This window comes from Palaemon carinicauda, unplaced genomic scaffold (genome assembly GCF_036898095.1).
Source record: "Palaemon carinicauda isolate YSFRI2023 unplaced genomic scaffold, ASM3689809v2 scaffold213, whole genome shotgun sequence".
Taxonomy (NCBI): domain Eukaryota; kingdom Metazoa; phylum Arthropoda; class Malacostraca; order Decapoda; family Palaemonidae; genus Palaemon; species Palaemon carinicauda.
In genome coordinates this window covers 200,001-221,774 of record NW_027169734.1, presented here as the reverse complement: position 1 = coordinate 221,774, position 21,774 = coordinate 200,001, and the positions used below count along the sequence as shown (strand labels likewise).

At 35.5% G+C, this 21,774-nt stretch overlaps 1 protein-coding gene across 1 annotated transcript; it reads left to right on the top strand.

The window, feature by feature from the left end:
• Positions 1-8,408: 8,408 nt before the first annotated feature.
• LOC137636030 (uncharacterized) lies at positions 8,409-12,298 on the top strand (the record flags this gene model as incomplete). Its single annotated transcript, XM_068368469.1, has 2 exons — positions 8,409-11,067; positions 12,263-12,298. Coding segments are annotated over exons 1-2 (2,695 nt in total), but the record flags the coding sequence as incomplete, so codon positions are not given.
• Between the last annotated feature and the right edge of the window lie 9,476 nt (positions 12,299-21,774).

Genomic DNA, 21,774 nt, shown 5'->3' with positions numbered 1-21,774 from the left:
TTAATAATAAATAATAATAATAATAATAATAATAATAATAATAATAATAATAGCAGAAATAACGATAATGGTAATATTATTAATAATAATCCCTTACACGCTAATTGCAACCCTCTTTATCATGGCAGATAAATATCCGTATCCTTTTCTGAACCCGACTTTAAGCATCTGTACCGCCATCCGAAAGGTTGTTTACCTTTTTTTTTTTTTTTTGTAAATAAAATAAAACTTTTTGGATCTGCGATGGGCAGCGCTCCTTAGGTCTCTGTGTGAACAAAGGTACGAGATTACCTCTGCTCTTTTAATGATTCCTTTTCCTTGAATTGTAAGCTAGATTTCCATGGCTGCTTTTTCATTTTGAATTCACAAGATTTTTTTTTGGGGGGGGGGGGTTCGTAAAAGTAAATCCTAATTTACGCTTCTGTTATGTATATTATTGTTGTCATTTGCGATATTTGTCGCGTACTTATAATAACAATGATGATTATTATTATATCATCTAACCTCAGTATTTTGAAACGATGTCTGGTCTTTAGTCAGAATATCCAGGCCTCTTTTAATCTTTGGATGCCTAAACGTGACAGACACAGACTTCTAGTCTAAATGAAATAGTTCGATCGTGATTCTCTGGGGAAATTAATCATGTCGTGATGCACTGAAGACGACTTGCATCTCCTCTTATTCATTTCTGGCATCTGCTTCTTCTTCAATGAAAGGTGGAAGTGAAAAATGACTTGTTGAGACATCTGTTTCAGCTCACTAGAATCTTTCTTCTGTCGTTATCACCCATAGTCAAAACCAAAGTCTATGTGTAGATCTTGGTTATAACTTTCCAGTTTGTAAGAGGCAAGCTCATTGTGATTTCTTCAAGCCCGGAGTAGATGATAACACAAAGTAGCCCTTTAAAAAAAATAGATAATGATACCCGTTGTACTGTAGCATAGGAAGATGGTTCAACGTCTTTCTTTTCATTTAAAGCGTGTTTCTTAGACACAGTTGTCTTTATGATCTATATTTCCACAAGCAACGTCATTTAAATTGGGAAGAGGGATGTATGAAAATTATTTTCAAACATATACATGCGTACATACATACCTACATATATACAGTATATATACATACATATATAAATATATATATATATATATATATACATATATATATATATATATATATACATATATATATATATATATATATATATTGTTTGTGTGTATGTGTAATATGGAATGGTTGTATTTCTCCTTAATTTAATTAATTCGGATATTTTTGTCATTCCTCATTTCCACATTTCATTAGCAGAATTCTTGCGGTGCGAAAGACTAGTGACACATTCGCTAGACTAAAAGAAAAAGCCACATGATAGATGGAGATTGCGAACTCTTAATGAGATAATTAGAGTTTAAGGAAGAAAGCAACATTTTGTCGTTAGTTAAGTTCGCAGAGAGAGGAGAGAGAGAGAGAGAGAGAGAGAGAGAGTGTTTTTTTCAATACCATTAGATTGAGTCCATTGCCGACTGTCTCATTCTGCTGGAGTTGACAACAATCCATCTTTTGGAACCCGGTACAAACTCGAGACTAATTTCAACTTTTTTGTTTGCCAAACTTTCGAGTTAGAAAAGAAAAAGAACGAAGTTTTTCACATTTGTTCCGTGTCGTAGGGTATGTTAAGTTCGCTCCCATAGAAGGAATATATAGTTATATATACATTTACTCGACGTTATGTAGGCTAATGTTCTTTATTTATTATAGTATATGGTTTCGCTAATTTTTATAAACAATATTTTTTTCATCCAGTGTACATTTCTTCTATATCTTAAGGTTACTTTTCATGGTTTGGTAACATTATAATTTTATCTGTATCAGAACTGATTATAAAAGAATTTAAAGTGTTGGGTTGGTTAATGTACACACACACCACACACATATTATATATATATACTATATATATATATATTTGTATGTGTGTATATATGGATGTATATATGTATGCGTTTGTTCAAATAATTCATTAGTTTAAGTAATTTTTATTATGTAGTATTATAGATTTTACTAGTTGTGGAGAGGCATATTTTACTATCGTACATAAATGCACATCGAGTGCCAACGTTTTTATTAATTATGGTATAGGAAGGGTAATATCTCTCTCTCTCTCTCTCTCTCTCTCTCTCTCTCTCAAATTTTTATATATATATATATATATATATGTATGTATGTATGTATGTATGTATATATATATATATATACATACTTTTATTCATATTTATACATTCGTATATCCACATACACAGATTTATATATAAACACTCATACAAACATACAAACCCTTGCATCATTCGTCACATTAAGTTACCTCTGATTATGAAGTGGAGAGGTATTTTTTCCTCCAAAACTCTCGCTCGTTGGGTTTCGTATGATAACGAGTTTTCATATTCAGATTCATCTCTCTGTTCAGTGATGAGGAAGAAGTTCATCATCAGGCTGTGGGATCTGAATCAGTAATTTGTATATTGATGTTATATTCCCTAGAGATTTTTTTTCCGGGGTTTCTGGGAGAATGTTTTCCCAGTGGTTTGCGTTATATGTTATGTAAGCTTACTATGGTAGTTTCTGAACTTTTGTTTTGCTCAATAATAGTCAAAATAATAATAATAGTGATAATGATGATAGTAATAACAAAAGTGATCATAGAAGTAACTTTAAGAACAGTAGGGCATTCGAAAGTTTTGTAGTGTAGAAACTGTCTTTTTGCATAATTAGAAGAAATATTTAGAGACCATTCGATACGTTAAATTCACCTTACATTCAGAAGATGAAAAGTGTTTTGTGTATATGAAAGGTAAGAAAATACTGAACTTCTCTCTCTCTCTCTCTCTCTCTCTCTCTCTCTCTCTCTCTCTCCTTGTTGACATTACTTTATGCATCAGCCATTTCATTTGGAATTTATTGCTTAATGGATCAATTCAGGGATGTGTAATGGTCAATTTATTACGCTATAAGTTACTCACTTTGAAGACCTTGGCTGTGATGGCAGCTTTAAGAAAATCTCTTTAAATAGATTTACTTCGCCTGTGTGAAGGTAGATATCATTTATCTTGGGATGAGACGTAGAAGCAGGAACAAGAGCAGGGAGAAAATAACCAGCAGGTGAAAAGCAAATAAGAAAAATAAGAGGAAGAGTAGAACAGACAGTAGCGGCAAGAGGATGAGCTGTGAAAAAGAAATGAAAGTTAAGAAGGGAAGGGGAAGAAAAAAAAATGAAAAGTGGGAGATAAAGGTGAAATAAGGAGGAAGAAGAGAAAGAAGAGAGGTGGAGGACGAGCTTCATACTCGTACTCCATACGTGTAGTAGTTCTTGGGCTTTACTTGAGCGTAAACTTAGATATTTAGCGTTTAACGTTTCTTTGAAAATTACTTTGTTCTCTCTCTCTCTCTCTCTCTCTCTCTCTCTCTCTCTCTCTCTCTGAAACACGCAAACATATACCACACACACGCACAAAACATCGTTATTTGCCAGGAAGACTTTGCATCTGGTTGAGAGTAGGAATCGAAGACCTGTCAGTTCCATTCTTTTGCAATCTTACTTCGAGCTCAGTTCCCTTTTTTATTCTCTCTCTCTCTCTCTCTCTCTCTCTCTCTCTCTCTCTCATATTTCTTGTTTTATTACCTTTTTGTTATTCAGAGGACTTAAAGGATCATCGAAGATTCACCCTCTCATTGCTTTTATATATATATATATATATATATATGTATATATATATATATATATATATATAAATATATATATATATATATATATATATACATATATATATATATATATATTATTCTTTCTGGTACCTGGACGTTATTATCCAACGTCTCCATTGGGAATGCCTTGAGGGTAATGCGATTGTTTAGGATGAAACATTTACAAAGCAAGGGGTCGGGAGTTATGAAAAATAGACGCTTATCTGTAATACGGGCTTATTACCGGAATTTTTATTTATTTCGGACATCATATGTTTTCTTTATCAGCGGAGTTATTATTTTTCCTTTTTCAGGATTATTTGTAATTTTCTTTTTACGTTAGAGAGAGAGAGAGAGAGAGAGGAGAGAGAGAGAGAGAGAGAATCTATGTTTAGATATCACAAGGATGCTGAGTTTTGCTAAATATGATGCGTGTGGATTCCATGACACAGCTAATTGAACTAAATGGAATTATGGTGAGAAAAATAGATTCTATTACGCTTTAGAGATATGAAGTTCAACTATTATTATTATTATTATTATTATTATTATTATTATTATTATTACCTATAATGAATTACGTGGTTAGTTTCGTTTGTACATCTGTTTGCAGGATTTAGTTACAAAAAATAAAAGGATGGATTTTTCTATTTTCTATCTGTATGAATTAATTCTCGAGGCTTTTTTTTCTTTTTTCTTTTTTCTTTTTTTGTATTATTGGACTCAGCTCTCGAATCCAGGATTTGATCTAATTTTCCTTTGTTATGACCACAAAAGTGCATATAGATACCACGTCACAATCTTGTTTTCTGTGAAGGAAACCATCAATGAAATATTGTATTTGGGCAGCAGTGCTAGGGACTTTGACGTAGATTTTTGAGTTCCAAAATACTGGGGGTTTATAGTTTAGGGTTCCGGCTTACATCCAGCTTCCTTATGAATCCATCACTTTCCTCACTATATTATTATTATTATTATTATTATTATTATTTTTATTATTATTATTATTATAGAGAGATGATGCTTGTCAGTATTTGTTGCAATCCTTTATTCATATTGAAGTTTATAAAAAAAAAAATAACAATTTTGGTTCTGTTCTTCAAGTTGCATCAGACTTCGGTCACTTCATAAAGTTCTCTCTCTCTCTCTCAAATTAAATTTTGGTCATCGAAATTGCAGTTCCACTTTTTAATGAGTGAATTGGAAAGGATGGACTGAATGATCGACGGAAACCGAAAATGAAGAGACTTTGTTAGTTGGAAATCTCTCTCTCTCTCTCTCTCTCTCTCTCTCTCTCTCTCTCTCGCTAAATATATATATATATATATATATATATATATATATAAAATGCGTGTTGTTTTGCAAACTTCAGTGTACTTTTAGATGCTTTTCACACATTACAATTTTTGATCATGGGAATGTATTACTTGCGTTTGTCATTTGTTCCCCTAACCAATTTTGTTGTTATGTATGTCTGAGTTCTAGAGACCATCTGCTATTATTTATGTATCATCCCTTGTGAACCATTTTCCCTTTGCTTTGCATTGAATTTCCCTCTCCTTTTTTATTACGTGTGTATTTATTTCATAATTACATATCTTCACCGTTATCCCTTCATTAAGGGGTCGGTTACCTGATGCTCCCTCTCCAATGCCTTCTATCAAAGGCATCCTCTTCCACCAAACCTCTTTTCTCCATGTCATCCTTCACCTTACCTTAACATCTAATTCTCTGCCTCCCTCTTGATCTTCTCCCCTAACAGGTTCCTCCCAAGCCCTCTTCACTCTCTCCCCACCATCCATCCTCACCACGTGTCCACACCATCTCAGCCGGGACACTCTTACCATCTCTGTAATCTTCACTATACCTGCCATTCTTCTTATTTCATCATTTTCCAAACTTTCAAGATGTGATATTCCCGTAATCTACTTCAGCATTCTCATCTCTGTTCTCTCAAGATTTGCTTCCTCTTTTTGTCTTAAAGCCCAAGCTTCTGATCCATACATTAATGCTGGTCTTCTTGCTGTGCTAGAGATCTTGACTTTTACCTTGATTGGCATTTTCTTATCACATACCACTCCTGCATACCCAGTGTTAAAGGTTGCCAAGATTAGCAGAGATTTTCTTCAATTAGGTTCTATAGTTTTTTAGCTGTTTTGTTGATAAATTTTACTGTGCTTTTCATTATTTTAGATATATGTCATTGTTTTGACCTTTTTTATGGCTTTTGACATGGTTATTATTATTATTATTATTATTATTATTATTATTATTATTATTATTTCATGGTTAAGTAGATTGTCGTAGACCACATAATAACTTTGAATCTAGGTAAATAGCAGAGGGACCTAAATATCCTTTCATTGCCTACACATGAGTAAAAAGATATATCAGAAGAAAGCGAAGTATAAAACCATTAGAAATACGTTGAAATAGGAATGCAGAAGCAAGACGCACACACATATCGGTTGTGTTACATGCATTATAATATTTATCATCTCCTTAGTATTATATCATCCAGTCATCCAAATTATATGAAGAATTATACCAGTAATGAATACGTAAAATATTAAAACCATTAGAGAATGTATTAATAGTAAGGGGATTGAGAGGAAGGTTATAGTAACAGAGACGCGCTTATCACCATTGACAAATAATCCATGGGGTCTCTCTCTCTCTCTCTCTCTCTCTCTCTCTCTCTCTCTCTCTCTCTCTCTCAGGAAACTGTCCTGGAATAATGCTGACTCTGGGTTCCTTAATCATGAGACAAAGACTTAATGTTGATGGGATGTGGGCATCTCCCCTAAGATATTAGCGATACTTTGTGGGAGTAGTTGTGGGAAAGTTAGACAGTGATACATGTGTGTGTGTGTGTATGTATGTATGTATGTGCGTGGTGATCACCTCCCACATGAGATTTCCCTTCTCACTCATTACTCTTCCCGTGATTGAAATATCGATTTGAAAGAAATTAGTCTATTAGTTTTTTCCTAGTTTGCAGTAGTGAGGTTTATTTTTAATGGAAAATATCTATGAATTTAAAAATATAAACCATCAACGGGATTGTAATGCTATTGATATACAGTTTTTATTTCTTTTTTTCATATGTCGGTTTATCTATTCTATTTTTCGCTTGATTACCATAAAACGTTGATCGTACTGTGACTGGGAGCAAGTGGTTAGAGTTTTGGGGAAAAATAGGAGTAAAGTATTACGAGTTTTTTAGAAGGGTAGGCTGTTTTTTTTTTTTTTTTTTTTCATTTGAGACAAAGAGACTAGTATTTATTAGATGGGGCAGACTTGTTTTCTTTTAACGGGGAGACCAGTATTGTTGTTGTTATGTATTTCTTTTTTCTTCTTATTCTTTTATACTGATAGACATAGTAGACTGTTCAGTGCTTGTGGCCGCTGAAAGCTCTTATTAGTGATCTTATCATGAAGTACTTCATTAGACAATTCTTCCAAGTTTTCCTCAAGATAATACGCCATTAGTTAATAACATTACGTCTGCCATGTTGTAGTTTAAATGGGAATGTTATCGTTTTTTTTTTTTTTTTTTTTTTTTTTTGTGTGTGTGTGTGTGTGCGTGTTCGTGTAATTATTTAGTTTTAATAATGGCGTTACAGTTTGGCTTGTACTGATGCCTCTTGGCGCCTCAAGTCATGTATTATGAAGCTCACGACAAATGTAAGACTCCGACGAGAATTACGAAAACCCAGGAGACAAAGAAAAGATATCTTGCGAAATAATCTAGGTAGACTGGGTGTCAAAGATTCAAGTGTTGGAATGGATTGATGTGGCGCAAAACAGAATAACGTGGAAGGCTTAGTTCGAATGTGAATGACTTACAGTAGCCCAGTGAGTGAGTGATTGTGCTAGAAGAATTATCTTTATTAACGATATACGTGATAGTTATTAGTTTAATAAATAGTGGGAATCTCTTATGTTTAGTTAACAATGTCCATTTCTTCTGAATTTATACATGTAAATTATGATTCGTTATGTTATTTTAGCTACATTATTAATGATACTCTCTTTTGTTACATCTCATGCTAATATTTTAGTTTAATTTTATTTGAACGGTGCTAAAGTACAAAATGAAGGATTATCTAGTTAGTAAGATATCCTGCTGGCTGTTCTCGAAAATTAATTATAAGAAAATCTTTTTAGTCAAACATTTACGTGTTTAAACCTCGAATTTGAAATGTTTGACTTCCTCTTAGAATTTTGCATAAGCGTTATTAAAACTGGGATCTTTTCATTGCATTTAAGAGATCGTGTTTATTTTTCTGTATATACTGTCTTCTATGATGACAATTTTTTTTTCATTCCAGGTGTTTTAACATAAATTAAGATAAAAGTGATAACATAGTGTAAACTAGCATACCAAAACTGATTCACTTGAAGAATGAAATTTTATGAAACATACGGAAGGTAATGTTTCAGCAAGTGACCAGAGACTGGTGGATGTAGCGAAAGCTTGATACGCTCGTTATTAAGATCGATGGTGAAAAGAATTTAAGAAATTCTTATCTTACACTGCTAATACGATGGACACTTAGATCAGGAATGGGTCTGTGTGGTAGGAAGAATAGATGTGTGTGGTGTTGCGGGTGCCTTGGGTGCACTAGGAGGTCGGGTGGGGCGGAACAGGCGTGGTGAGGAGGCGGGGCCCCAGCATGGTGGCTGGGGGGGTGCAGAGTGTGGAGGAGGGCACCCTCTATGCCACACATCCGACCTACTATCCCCAGTTCTACTCCACGCTCCTCCCTCCTGCGCCACCGGGATCTTACTCTTCCTCTAATTACTCTTCTTCCACTTACTCATCTTCAGGAAAGTCTTCAGATTGTTCTTGGCTGAGACCCGAAGGGGTGGAGGGAGCTTTTGTCTCTTCGCCTTCGGGCCGTGCTCGTCATCCGAGATGCACGTGTCCCTCGCCAGAGGCCGTAAGGCAAGCACGGAAAGCCTTAGCGGCACGGCGGGTACGTGCATCTCGGGATCCCAGATGCACGTGTCCAAGCCCTCCAGGGAGTAGAGATGCTAGTCCTTGGAGTGGAACTTCACCCTCACCTCCTTCTACCCCAGCTACTGCTTCACCTCCCCCTCGACATCCTAGATGTACCTGCCCTGAGTCAGACTCCTCACACAGGTTAAATAGTAATCGCCGTGCACGGTCTGCAAGAGATTTACGATGCACCTGTCCTTCTACGCCTACTCCCCCTCCTTCACGAGAGGCAGAATGCACCTGCCCTCCTCAACTGCGGCCTCATCAGTCTCAACCTCAACAACATCAACCCACTCGTCGTTCTTCAAAAGGACGATTAGTGCATGCAGTCCTTTTGAATTATCCTGGAAGCACTGCGATTAGTACTGACCATGGAGATTTTGTCAGGCTTTCTGATTCACCAGGAAAGATTACTGAACCTGATGTTGTTTTGAAAGCAAAACCTAAGAAAAACAAAGCAAAACCTAAATCTAAAGGTGATAAGAGTGAAGATGAAGACACAGTTAGTACAGATGTTGGAGAAGTAGGTTGTGTAGGAGGATCGGAAGATACTGCCACACCTCCATCATCACCAGCTCAGCGTGTCAAAAACAAGCTTTGTCATCTTAGACATAAGGTTGTTAGTGGAGTTGCAGCCCTAACAATATCTCGAGGTCAAAAGGACCATGATGGACGCACCTGTAGCTGTGAGGGGGAAGGTCATCCAGTTAGGCCCAGGGTCCGTGCCCCTGGTGTTGTCACCCGTATCTTACCCCCACCTCCCTCACCTGCAGCAGATGAATCAAGTCAAGATGAAGAAAAGGGTAGGGTAGATGAGAATATCTCATCAGATCAAGAAAGCAGTTTTCCTGTGGAAGATCTTCCGCAGCCTATTCTTGAAGATGTTTGTTCACCTCTTGGTAGTGTTCCTCCCTTAAGTCCGCCAAAAATTCCTTTTACACCTACCATTCGTGAAAACTTTTTTCAACATCCTCTTACCAGGCATCTCTTTGAACTCGGTAGCAATGCCAATTTGACATCTCCCAGTACTACTCCAACAAAAGATACCACTACAATATCTTTTTCTAGAACCAACGAATTAAGAGTTGTAAATCCAAATTTGAAACAGTTACAAAAACTGAGTATATCCCATGGTCAGTTGAATGGAGAACTGGCATCAGTTATGAGAACACGTTCTATGGAATTGTATGTCAAAGATATGACTGATCAAACCCTCAAGCTACCAAGGCAGCAACGAATTGGTGGCTCTGTGTGTCACCTAGCTGCTGGGGCTCCTAACATTCCTTCCCACATAGAACCACAAGTTGTTAGGAAGATACTGCCTCAGTCTCCAAGTCGGTTGCATTCAGGAAATGACAGCTCGCAGTTTTCTACACCTTGTCTTAGTTCAGGCACTTTAACTTGTTTTTCAACTTCACAAAACACATTAAAAGTTAGTGATTCTGGTGCTACAGAAAAAATGCAGTCGAGATTGCGAAAGCACCCAGACTATGAAAATGTAGCTTTCCATAATTCAGGTGAATATGTGATGCTAAGCAAGAAGTTATTGGATCAGTGGCAATTATCGTATGATGCATGTTTACCCCCTGAAGGAACATTAGTAGTGACAGACAGTGAAGGCATAGCCACATTACAGAATGACTTGCCAAGTGTTAGCTATACTGAAAGTGGACAAGTATCTTCAATTACGCCTCTGAAGAAACAAGACTTGGAAAAAGTTGCCTTACCCTTGTGCCCTTCAACCAGTGTGCTCCTTCCTATCTGTCCTCCAACTAGTCATATTTCGTTTGGTGGACAAAATACTTCCACTATGCTTCCTCCCTCTCCTATAACAACACGGCCAGTTGGATCCCTAGCAACTTATACAACTGATGTCCTCCATTCATCTTTACCACCCCTGCCATCAACCTCCCTTGCATACCTTCCTCCATTTTCAACGTTCTCCTCTGCATCCTCGCCAACACCACCACCCCCTCCAACTCCACCTCTCACTACGTTTACCAGCTCTTCATCTTTTCCACTCCCTGAGCCTCCATCTACAACTTCCCTGGCTGAAATTGGTGGCCATCCTGTAGGTGGAGTAACAAATAAGGAAAAAGCTTACATGACATCCCCAAGACGAACAAGAGATCTGCCTATCCCCCAACCTGGCCATTTCCATTCCCTCAGGAGAGATTCTTTAAAATTGGTGAAGAAAGAGGACCTCTGGATGCCCAGAAGCAGCCTTCAAAGTGAAGCTCGGTCTTTCCGTAGAAGAAGGGCCAGTGATACTGCTACCTCCACAAAACTTCGTAGGGGTAGTAGCAGCTCTACGTCACAGCTTGAGCAGACAGGTAAAAATTTTGTGTAATTCTTTAGATGTTTTAGATTTGTTCATTGTTTAAAGCATTGTTTAAAGCAATTTTTCACATTTAGTTGTTTTAATGTTTTATTTTGATTTATTATAACTCCAATAGTACGGACTTCTGTGTTGTGAATTACATATACCGTCTGGTAACTGGTAAGTTCTGATTTTGATCCTGCTTGACTCTTATTATGGCCTATGTTCTGACACCTCGGTATTTTGACAGGAGAATATGTAGAGTTCAAGCCAATAACGTGATCAGCTTAGAAACTGTATATTTAAGTTTAATTTCTCTTATTGTAATTTCATTGTCCTTAAGCTAATCCACTGGCTCTCATTTAACTCCCATAACTAATCTCAAAACACAAATAATTTTTTTATTCATTTAGTTAAACATTTTTCAGTTTAGATAAATGTTAATTTAAAATAAATCAGATTATAATGTTTAAAGTTGATTTCAGTATAATATAAATGTTGAGGTATCCACTAGTTATTAATATAGTTTTCGTAACAAATATTATTTTTTTCTCGTTCTCTTAGATATTTACTTGAGGTAATTAGGGATTTTTTTTTTTAATTGCAACTGGTCTCTACTTGGTATAAAAAGGTCAATTTTTATTTAACTATAATTCTTTTGGCAAATATACTTTTCTTTATAAGAATATCTATTGTAAGGAGTTTTTATGAATAATTTTTGTTGCAAAAAAAATCTTCTTAGGAATGAGATAACACATTAAGTCCTGTTATCTGCAATTTAGAAGCCTAAAGACGGTGAAATCATATGACAAATTTTCAATTGGACGAAGAAGGTTCTTCCTTCATAAAGCGAAAAAAAAAATTGTAGTAACAGAATATCGGCAAAAGGTATTTAATTTCGTTTGTTATATAGATATTATTCTATTTTCATTTTTATTCATTTATATTGTTTCCCTACATATTCATTGATAGGTATGTCTCTCTTTGACAATATTTTTCATTTATTCAAATGCTGTTCGCCCGCGCGTTACTGTCTTTATCATTTTAAAATATGATAACAGTGAATTATGCACAATAATCTCTCTCTCTCTCTCTCTCTCTCTCTCTCTCTCTCTCTCTCTCTCTCTCTCTCTCTCTCTCTCTCTCTCTCTCTCGCAAATGAATCAATCAACTATTCTAACGCAATCTTTATTTCTATTGTTTTGCAGGTGAGTGGCGACGGCGACCCCTTCATCCCCATCCAGGTAAATATTTTTATTATAAATGGTTTATGCGTGATGCCCTGACCTGCACCGCCCGCCGACTGACCCACCCATCTGCTACAGCCCACCGCCGCACCACCCACCTTCATACACATATGAAAGGGTTTTTGCCCAGACACCTAATTTTTTAATCACCATTACACATCTCCCACTATAGATGACTTTCCCCTCCAGCGCTGGATAATTTACTCCCCTCCACCTCCACTTCCCAATCACATGCAAGGAAAGAATCTAAAACTCTGACTCACACTCACTTAGATCGAAGTAACTTTGAGGTGTCGTTGAAACACTTGCTCACTTTACATTTAGCTCCACTGTGTGTTTAAGACTGCACTTTGGTTTTCTAGCACTAGTTTGACACCTGTTCTGTCCCAGAACGAAGGAATTCGCACTGACACTTCTTAGAAAAGAAAATTCCAGATGCTGCAGGAATATAGCCAATAGCAATAGTTAGAGAACCCTGTTGCTACATCACCCCCAATTTGCCCCCACCCCATTTTCACTGTTTTTACTTAATTTTTTAGGAAAGTGGGAGATCTTTTCTACTAATCTTAGATCATTTTATGATTATTGTACAGTAATTACTTTCCCAAGACCCCAAACCCCATACGCTCCCCGACAATCAAGATCGGAAATGCCACTGCCCATGACACGTGAATAGAGTAGTTGGTGGTTTGATAGCTCCTGCAACATTGTTTTATGCCCAGATAAGTATTTAGAGTAGTTTTTTAAATGTTTTTCCCCAATAGACTGTTTTGATCGTTATTTTAGGGCAATCTAGGTTTAGTGGCAAGAAATTATTTACGGGTGGTAAGTTATTACTGTATACTCAAATCATTTGTGTTAAGATAAGTTTGCTGAGGAAATGTTAATTTCATTGTTATTTATTACTTTATTTTATGTGTACATTTTGTATTTCAATCTCGTGGTTTTAATACCTCAATTAATCAAGGTTTTATTAGCTTCCAACTTATTCTTTTAATGTATTTTCTCTCTCTCTCTCTCTCTCTCTCTCTCTCTCTCTCTCTCTCTCTCTCTCTCTCTCTCTCTCTCTCTCTCTCTTGTTATTTATTACTTTATTTTATGTGTACATTTTGTATTTCAATCTCGTGGTTTTAATACCTCAATTAATCAAGGTTTTATTAGCTTCCAACTTATTCTTTTAATGTATTTTCCTCTCTCTCTCTCTCTCTCTCTCTCCTCTCTCTCTCTCTCTCTCTCTCTCTCTCTCTCTCTCTCTCTCTCAATTTAAATTAGAATAGAAAAACTTCATTGTCCATTAAGGATTTTCAACATTTCGCTTTTTCGGTATGTCTCACGTAATAGACTGGATCATATCTTATTCATGTGATGTATAATGAGGAAAACCGTACGCTTCGTGAATCAGGACATGCCACTTTAATCGAACATGTGTATTATAAATAGGGACACAGACTGTGTATTGTAACTCAGTCAAGAATTTATTGGTTACATTACTCTAATGTATGGTTAACTATAAAAAAAAAGAAAAAAATATTTTTTGCTTTCTGAAAACACGTCAATTGATAGAGAGAACGCCGTGAGATGTGAATGAAAACTGTGACGAATAGATTGGAAATCTTAAATCAGTAGACGTATTCTATTTCAGTTTATCTGAAGTTAACAAAACAATAGTTATCGTAAATTACTCAAAACCTTGAAATACTATATACAATATAAAAAAAATACTATCTGTGTTATAAATGAGTGAAGTTATGTATAATGAAAATGTACAACTAACTGCGAATCATGAATTAGGAAATTGAAACTTCTTAACGAATATTAACGTATGTATCTTAGATTAATAAAAACACCAGTATTGGAGATTAACAAAAGCCATTGTGTATTTTAAAATAACCATATATAAATCTCAAATTAGTGATAATAGGCATATCGTAAATTAATAAGAACTTGTAATCGCAAGTCATTAGATTTAATACTGAACTTAAAAAACACTATAAGTTACTGCTCATAGTTAAAGTGAGTAATGGTGACTCATATATGTCCGTGTCTAAAGACTAGTGCATCCTAGAAGGGCAAAAGCCAGAGCGCTCAGTTGGTTGCTGGTCTTCCTCTAAATCTCCCTCTTTCAATATCAGAGACCATTTTTCTTGCAGGAGCGAGTCAAGACATAAATATAGGGCCGACTCTGAGAGGAAAGGGAAACGTTGTTGTACACATATCTAGAGTTATTTTCGTTGGAGATTTCAGTTATAATATGGGCCTTAATCTTGGTGTCTGTTTATTGTTATTATATATATATATATATATATATATATATATATATATATATATATATGTGTGTGTATATATATATTTATATATATATATATATACTGAATATATATATTTATATTTATATATATATCTATATATATATATATTTATATATATATATATATATATATATATATATATATATATATATATGTATATATGTGGGTATATATATATATATATATATATATATTTATATATAAATTCAATCATATATATGGTAATTTTATCACAATCATTCATGATTTCCATTTTTTCATAAAAAGCCACAAATCCCCTTCAATATCGAACTCGCTACTCCACGGAATATCAGACCTATAGGGGAATTCCTTTGATGATTAATTTTTCCGGCCGGCTAAGGTTTCGAACCTATGGCCGTTAGGAATAAGGGTAAACATTATACTTTAGCCTATTCGGCTGTAAAGAGGGGTAAGATTTGATTCCGACTCCGCTTTATTTAATCCTGTCGAGTTCAAGATATGTACTTAGAATCGATAGAATTATATAAAGCAGATTTGGAGTTAACTGTCATCTAAATTATTATGCGTATTTTTTTTTCATTAGCCATAGGTTTGAATTATTGGGACCTGCAGAAATATTTATCCTTAAATAATTTCCTAATGTGTTTGATATTCCTTGACTCAGTAATTCGATGTTATAGGGTATTTGTGTCTTATATGAAGAAATAGAATATATATAGTATGTAAGTGTGTTTCTTTGTTTGAATACTTGAAATTTGTTTGCAATATTTTTTTTATTAATTTCACTTTATTCAATGTCAATACTTCATTAGTTTAAAACGAAATTTTTATTCGAGAACACATCGAATGGAGAGATAAAGAGAGGAATGGAATTTTGTTATTGAATCTGCCTGTTTCATTCCTGGGTGTGGGTTTTAACCCTGTTAGGAAGGGGAGTTGATATTGGTTAGCCGTTGATTGTTGCTTTGAAGTGAAGATTTTGATCAAGAAGCAACGCAGGAAGATAGGGCTTGTGAGAGGAAAGGGTCTTTAGACTTCAAACGGAATGAATTTTGGTCATGGAGTATCGTTTTGAGATGATGCTTCAAGCATCTTTTATCTTTAGTTAAATTCAGGAGAGTAAAGGATTTTGTTATTTAGCAACAAGACTGATAAATTTCGAACTTGAAATTATATCACGGTCTTGACTGGTCCCAACTCTTGCATTGTTATAGGCTACCCTCCGAAGTAGTTCATGCTACTCGTTTAGCAGCAACAGCATTCTTGAAGTTTACGTGCTGCTCGTTTCAATAAACATTAGCGTCCTTGGGTTAATGTTTGCTGATTGCTATGCACGGCATCAGTGTGAGTTTTCCATTGGGTGGATGGATAGAGTGAAGAAAGCTCTGGGTGATAGGAGGATAGATGTGAGAGAGGCGAGAGAGCGTGCTAGAAATAGGAATGAATGGCGAGCGATTGTGATGTAGTTCCGGTAGGCCCTGCTGCTTCCTCTGGTGCCTTAGATGACCGCGGAGGTAGCAGCAGTAGGGGATTCAGCATTATGAAGCTTCATCTGTGGTGGATAACGGGGGAGGGTGGGCTGTGGCACCCTAGCAGCACCAGCTGAACTCGGTTGAGTCCCTTGTCAGGCTGGGAGGAACGTAGAGAGTAGAGGTCCCCTTTTTGTTTTTGTTTCATTTGTTGATGTCGGCTACCCCCCAAAATTGGAGGAAGTGCCTTGGTATATGTATGTATGTATGTATGTATGTATTATTATTTATTTCTAAGCTACAACCCTAGTTGGAAAAGCAATATGCTATAAGCCCAGGGGCTCCAACAGGAAAAATAACCCAGTGAGGAAAGGAAACAAGTAAGAATAAAATATTTCAAGATGCAACTATATCCCAACCACTTGAGCGAATACAAGCCGTTTGCGTCAGTGTTGGAGAATGCTGTGTTAGTTATGTTTGGAGTGGAAGAAGTTACTTTGAACCACCCATTTTCGGTGCCTTTATTCCAGTAGGTGATGTGTTTTTATAACAACACTTCCTATATCTACATAGTTATTCTATTCATTTACTATACATTTGAGTTCCTCATCAGTTCTATTTTAGTCACGTCGTTGCATTAAACATTGGGTTGGTTTGCTCTCCGAATATTTGTTGGAAAGTTTTAGTATTAATCATGATGCTAATAACGATGTAACTCATCAACATCATCATCATCATCTCATCATAAGACTAATCTAATAAGTAAGTCCTGAAGAGTTCTGTAGTTTTATTTTGAGTATTTTTACTGAAGTTCAAGGCATTTTAATGAATATATGATGACTGACAGGTTGACGTGAAGAATTTATGGTATATGTTATATTTGGTTTCATTTTACGTTTTCATAACTTTTTTTTTTCTTTCTTTTTTTTGCATAGAAGATGAATTACACAAATTTTAAAACTTTAATTGCCATTCTTTTGATCTTTCTGCCAACGGCAAGACATTAGAAAAATTAGCGCATATGTGGGGAGAATGAGGAAAGCAGAATGTTTTCCCCCTTTCTTTAACTGCCGCGAATGTGTTACATAACAAGTCCTGTAGACTCAGGAGATCTGTTTGAAAGAAACCAAAACTATTTTTAGCGCTTCATGTTGGTTTTGTATGCGCGGGTGTGCTGGCTTTCCTCACTGCGTCCGCAATATGCCTGCCTCCCCTGTCTGCTGTGTCTGTACATATACTAGTGTACCCGAGCCGTCAAAAATTATTTTAAATATTAAAATAGATTTGCACACACACACACACACACACACAGATTCAACTCTTCTCACCACCTCCTTTAACCCTTTCCTAACTACAAACCGCTGTTTCGGCAATTTGTGAGAGATTGTGGGTTACGAGTGTATATACATCTTCTTCTTCTTTTTCTTCTTTGTCTGCATCTTTTCCCACTTCTATGTGGGGTCGATGTTACTGGCCAGCGTTCTCCATCTACCTCTGTCCCCCACTTCATCACCAGTTAATAGATCACATTGCCATTAATAAAGAGAGAAGGAGGACTCTGAGAAATGTAAGAAGCTATAAAGTTGCGGATATTGGTAGTGACCACCAGCTCCTCATTGACACATTAAAATTAAAACTGAAAGCACCCAACAGAAAGGTAGATATGATATATAGGTTCGATACAACTAAATATTTAGAAGAGCTCAGGGAAACATTTAAAATTGGACTAGGAATCGATTTGCAGTCTTAGAGACTTTAAGAGACGAAGAGCAGACAATTAATGAAGAATGATGAGGTATTAAGAACATATAGCGGTCTATTGGTAATGAAGTCTTGGGACACGCAGTTACAACGAGAAAGCCATGGATATCATATGTTACTTGGGATACTAAATTATAAAAAGGTGACAAAAACAGAAATTGATTGTTGAAAATTTTCGAGGAAGTAATGACAATTACTAGGTAGATCATGCTAAGTATTCCAGTATTGATAATAGGGTCAAAAGAAAAGCTAGGAATGACTGGAGAGAATATTTAGGCAGTAAAACAGATGAGCCTGACAAAGCTATGAATTCAGGAACTGGCTATGGTGTAAGAATTGCTCATAAAATTGTCAATGAAATCTCTATGGGAGCAAAGAAGAAGCATATACCCATCAAAAAGAGAGATGGGTCTGTTATAATAACAGAAGATGAAGAAGGACAACATTGGATGGAACACTTTAGTGAGGTTATAAATAAGAGATATGAAGGGAATAATTTGATTGATACACCTGAAGCTGATGAAGACATTGATGTGCCCATAAATGAATTTAGTGTGTTTGAAGTTGAAGCTATCCTCAATACACTAAAGAGATGGAAAACCCCTGGATACAATGGAATAACTGCCGAGATGATACTGGCCAAAAATGAAGTGACTTCCAGAGTACTTACAAGATTATTTTGTAGAATATGACATAAAAAGGCAAAAGGAGTGTTGGAAAAAATGGGGGACCTGACTGATTGTAATAATTACACGTCAGTTGTTATGAAAATATATAGTATGCTTATTCTAAAGAGACTGGAGAGAAAGATTGAGGAAAAGTTGAGAAATGAACAAACAGGATTTAGAAAAGGTAGAAGTTGCACTGACCAAATTTTCATTTTGAGACATGTACAGCAATGGGTATAATATAGAAATCCACTTTTGATGGCATTTGTGGTCTATGAAAAAGCCTTCGATAGTGTGCACCGGCAAATTTTATGGAGAGTCCTGTGTTATTATGGAATTCCTCTTAAATATGTAAAGTTGATTAAGTTTGTTCATGAGCATAGCAAGTGCAAATTTAATGGTAATGGAGTCTTATCAAAGGAATTTCCGATGAACAGCGGAGTACTCCAAGCCAAGGCAATGTGTTGTCACCTATATTTATCCTCCATGGATTTTGTATTGCATAGAACAATCAGATATGGTGGAGAAGGATTGGACTGGATTGGTGATAGGAATTTAACAGACCTAGAGTATGCTGATGATGCTGTCCTTGTTAGCAGAATACCACAGGATTAGCAATGCTTGCTTACCAGAATGCATGAAATATTACACGAGTTTGGGCTCCAAATAAATAGAAGAAAGACAGAGATGATGAGAACGGAGTATGCAATGGAAGATGAAATATCATTGGAAGGAAAATGGATTAATGAGGTTGAATCATTTAAGTATTTAGGAACTATGATCTCCAATACAGGGTCTTTAGAATTAGAGTTTAGTGAAAGATTGAAAAAAGCAAATCAGATATTGGCTAGGTTAAGTTAAATTTGGAAATCAAATCGCCCGAAATTACATATAAAAACCAGACTATATATCAGTTTAGTGAGATCAGTGTTACTCTGTGGACATGAGTCATGGTATGGCAATGGGACAATCTCCAATAGATTTAGGATATTGGGAGATAAGTGGCAGGACAGGATTAGAAATGAAATTTTAAGAGAGATTATTCGAGTACCATATGTGGAGGAGATCATGATGAGGGGTAGATGGAGATGGTTTGGGCATGCTCTTCGCACTCCCCAAGAGAGATTTCTTTACTAAACGTTCAGCTGAGCTCCACAAGGCAAAAGAAGAATGGGAAGGTCCAGACCTACATGGCTGCGGACGTGAAGTAGGAGTTGATGAGCGGACAACTATTGGATTAAAAGCTTAAGATAGAGACGACTGGTGAAATCTAACCGAGGCCTGTTGCGTCAATAGGCGTAGGAGGAGATGTTGATGACAGTAATGTATATATATATATATATATATATATATATATATATATATATATATTATATATATACATACATATATATATATATATTATATATATACATACATATATATATATATATATATATATATATATATATAAATATATGTGTGTGTGTGTTTGGTGGTTCATATTTTATTTATCATTGGTCTTTGTGTATGAAGTTCCAGAATCTTTATTATGAATATTTGGATTAAGTTTTAGCATATCATTCAGTAATTCTTAATAAGTAAATTTTCTATTTTGTATTACTTATTCCTGATTTTCACTATTTTGCTGTTTTGAATCTCATGATCCGCTTTGAAAGCCAGAGGCTATTGTTTATTTTTTCACTATTTAATTTTTAATCATATTTTAATTTATTAGCTTGATTTCTCCTCTTTACTTATTCTTTTAAAGACTGTTATATGAATTAAGAGCAGTTAGATTATATGTATATATATATATATATATATATATATATATATATATATATACATATATATATATATATTATAAATGCGTTTGTGAATGCTATGATATACATATAGTACATACATACAGCAAATATAGGGCATAGTTAACCTCCACCACTTTCCTGCAAAGCTGAGGATAAATATATGTAAGAGAAATTAACAACTCTCCGTTATATTTTATCTACAATCGAGTCATTTTTGTTCTTTTATTTTTGTTAAGAGTCTCACTCCCAGTCCGAAGTTCGAGAACTTAGTTTGTTCTTCCTTTTTTCATTTTGCAAAACTTTATGGAACGCTACGAAAATTCTTCATCTGCTGAAAATTCCGTACAACTTTTAATTGCTTGATATGCTTTAAAGGGAACTTTAATTAAATGTAATGAGAGAGAGAGAGAGAGAGAGAGAGAGAGAGAGAGAGAGAGAGAGAGAGAGAGAGAGAGAGAGAGAGAGAGAATGTCTATTTTGGATATGGTGATGGGGTTCTCGTTGTAAACAAAGATTATATACTCAAAATTATTTCAAAACAGTTCTAAAAATGATCACCTACGCAGTTTATAATATGATTATTAAGTATATGAGTGTCTTAAAGTTTTTTTTTTATCTTAATTAGGAGGCATGTGTAATTCAAACATTTACTTAATTTATGTCAAAAGGCGTTGATTATTATTGAAAGCTTAAAGTAGGTATTTAAAGTTAACCAGGCTCACATATCAAATTTCTTGCCTTTATGAAAACATTTACCATCTAACAGAAATGGGAGGGGTAATGGGTCCTAACTAAATCTGGTAGAGTACCCGGATAACAAAGTTAATCTCATATCATTTCCTTTAAAGAAATAGTCAATTGTATAATTACTCTGAATGTTTGGTGTTAACTCTGTAAAGATATACATTGTGCATTTACTAACGAAATCTGGCTCTTGATTCTCAAATGTTAACATTTGACGTAGATTTGTTGCCAGAGTTCATTGGCTGCTGAAAACGCTTCGTGTTCCTCATGTGAAGCTCCAGACGCTTCTTTTATCTCCGAACCTCTTTTCAAGTCCTGGTTTGAATAATCGATGCCATGGATGTTGTGAAAAAAAAAAAATCACGTAAATGGATGAAATATCTCCTAAATTCCTCTAGATGTCTCAGATTTTTTTACGACGAACCAGCAGTTACCGGATATTTACAACCGGCCTGACGGTGCCTCAATAAATTACTGCCACGCGTTTTGAACTCGTTTTACGACTCTATTGCTTCCGGGGTATTGCCTTCGGGAATGTCATTTCGACATCTGACTCCCCGAGATAACCTAGACCATTGTCTGTTCTTGTCCCACTTGCACACACAGAATATCAATAGTTCTTTGCGCTCTTGATTTCGCGGTTTTGATAATAACACCAGATGATGCTTGAGTTCCCCCATACAATAGATTTTATTAGTGAATTACAAATTGACTGAGTTATCAGGCACCCAATCAATTCTGCGTGATTGA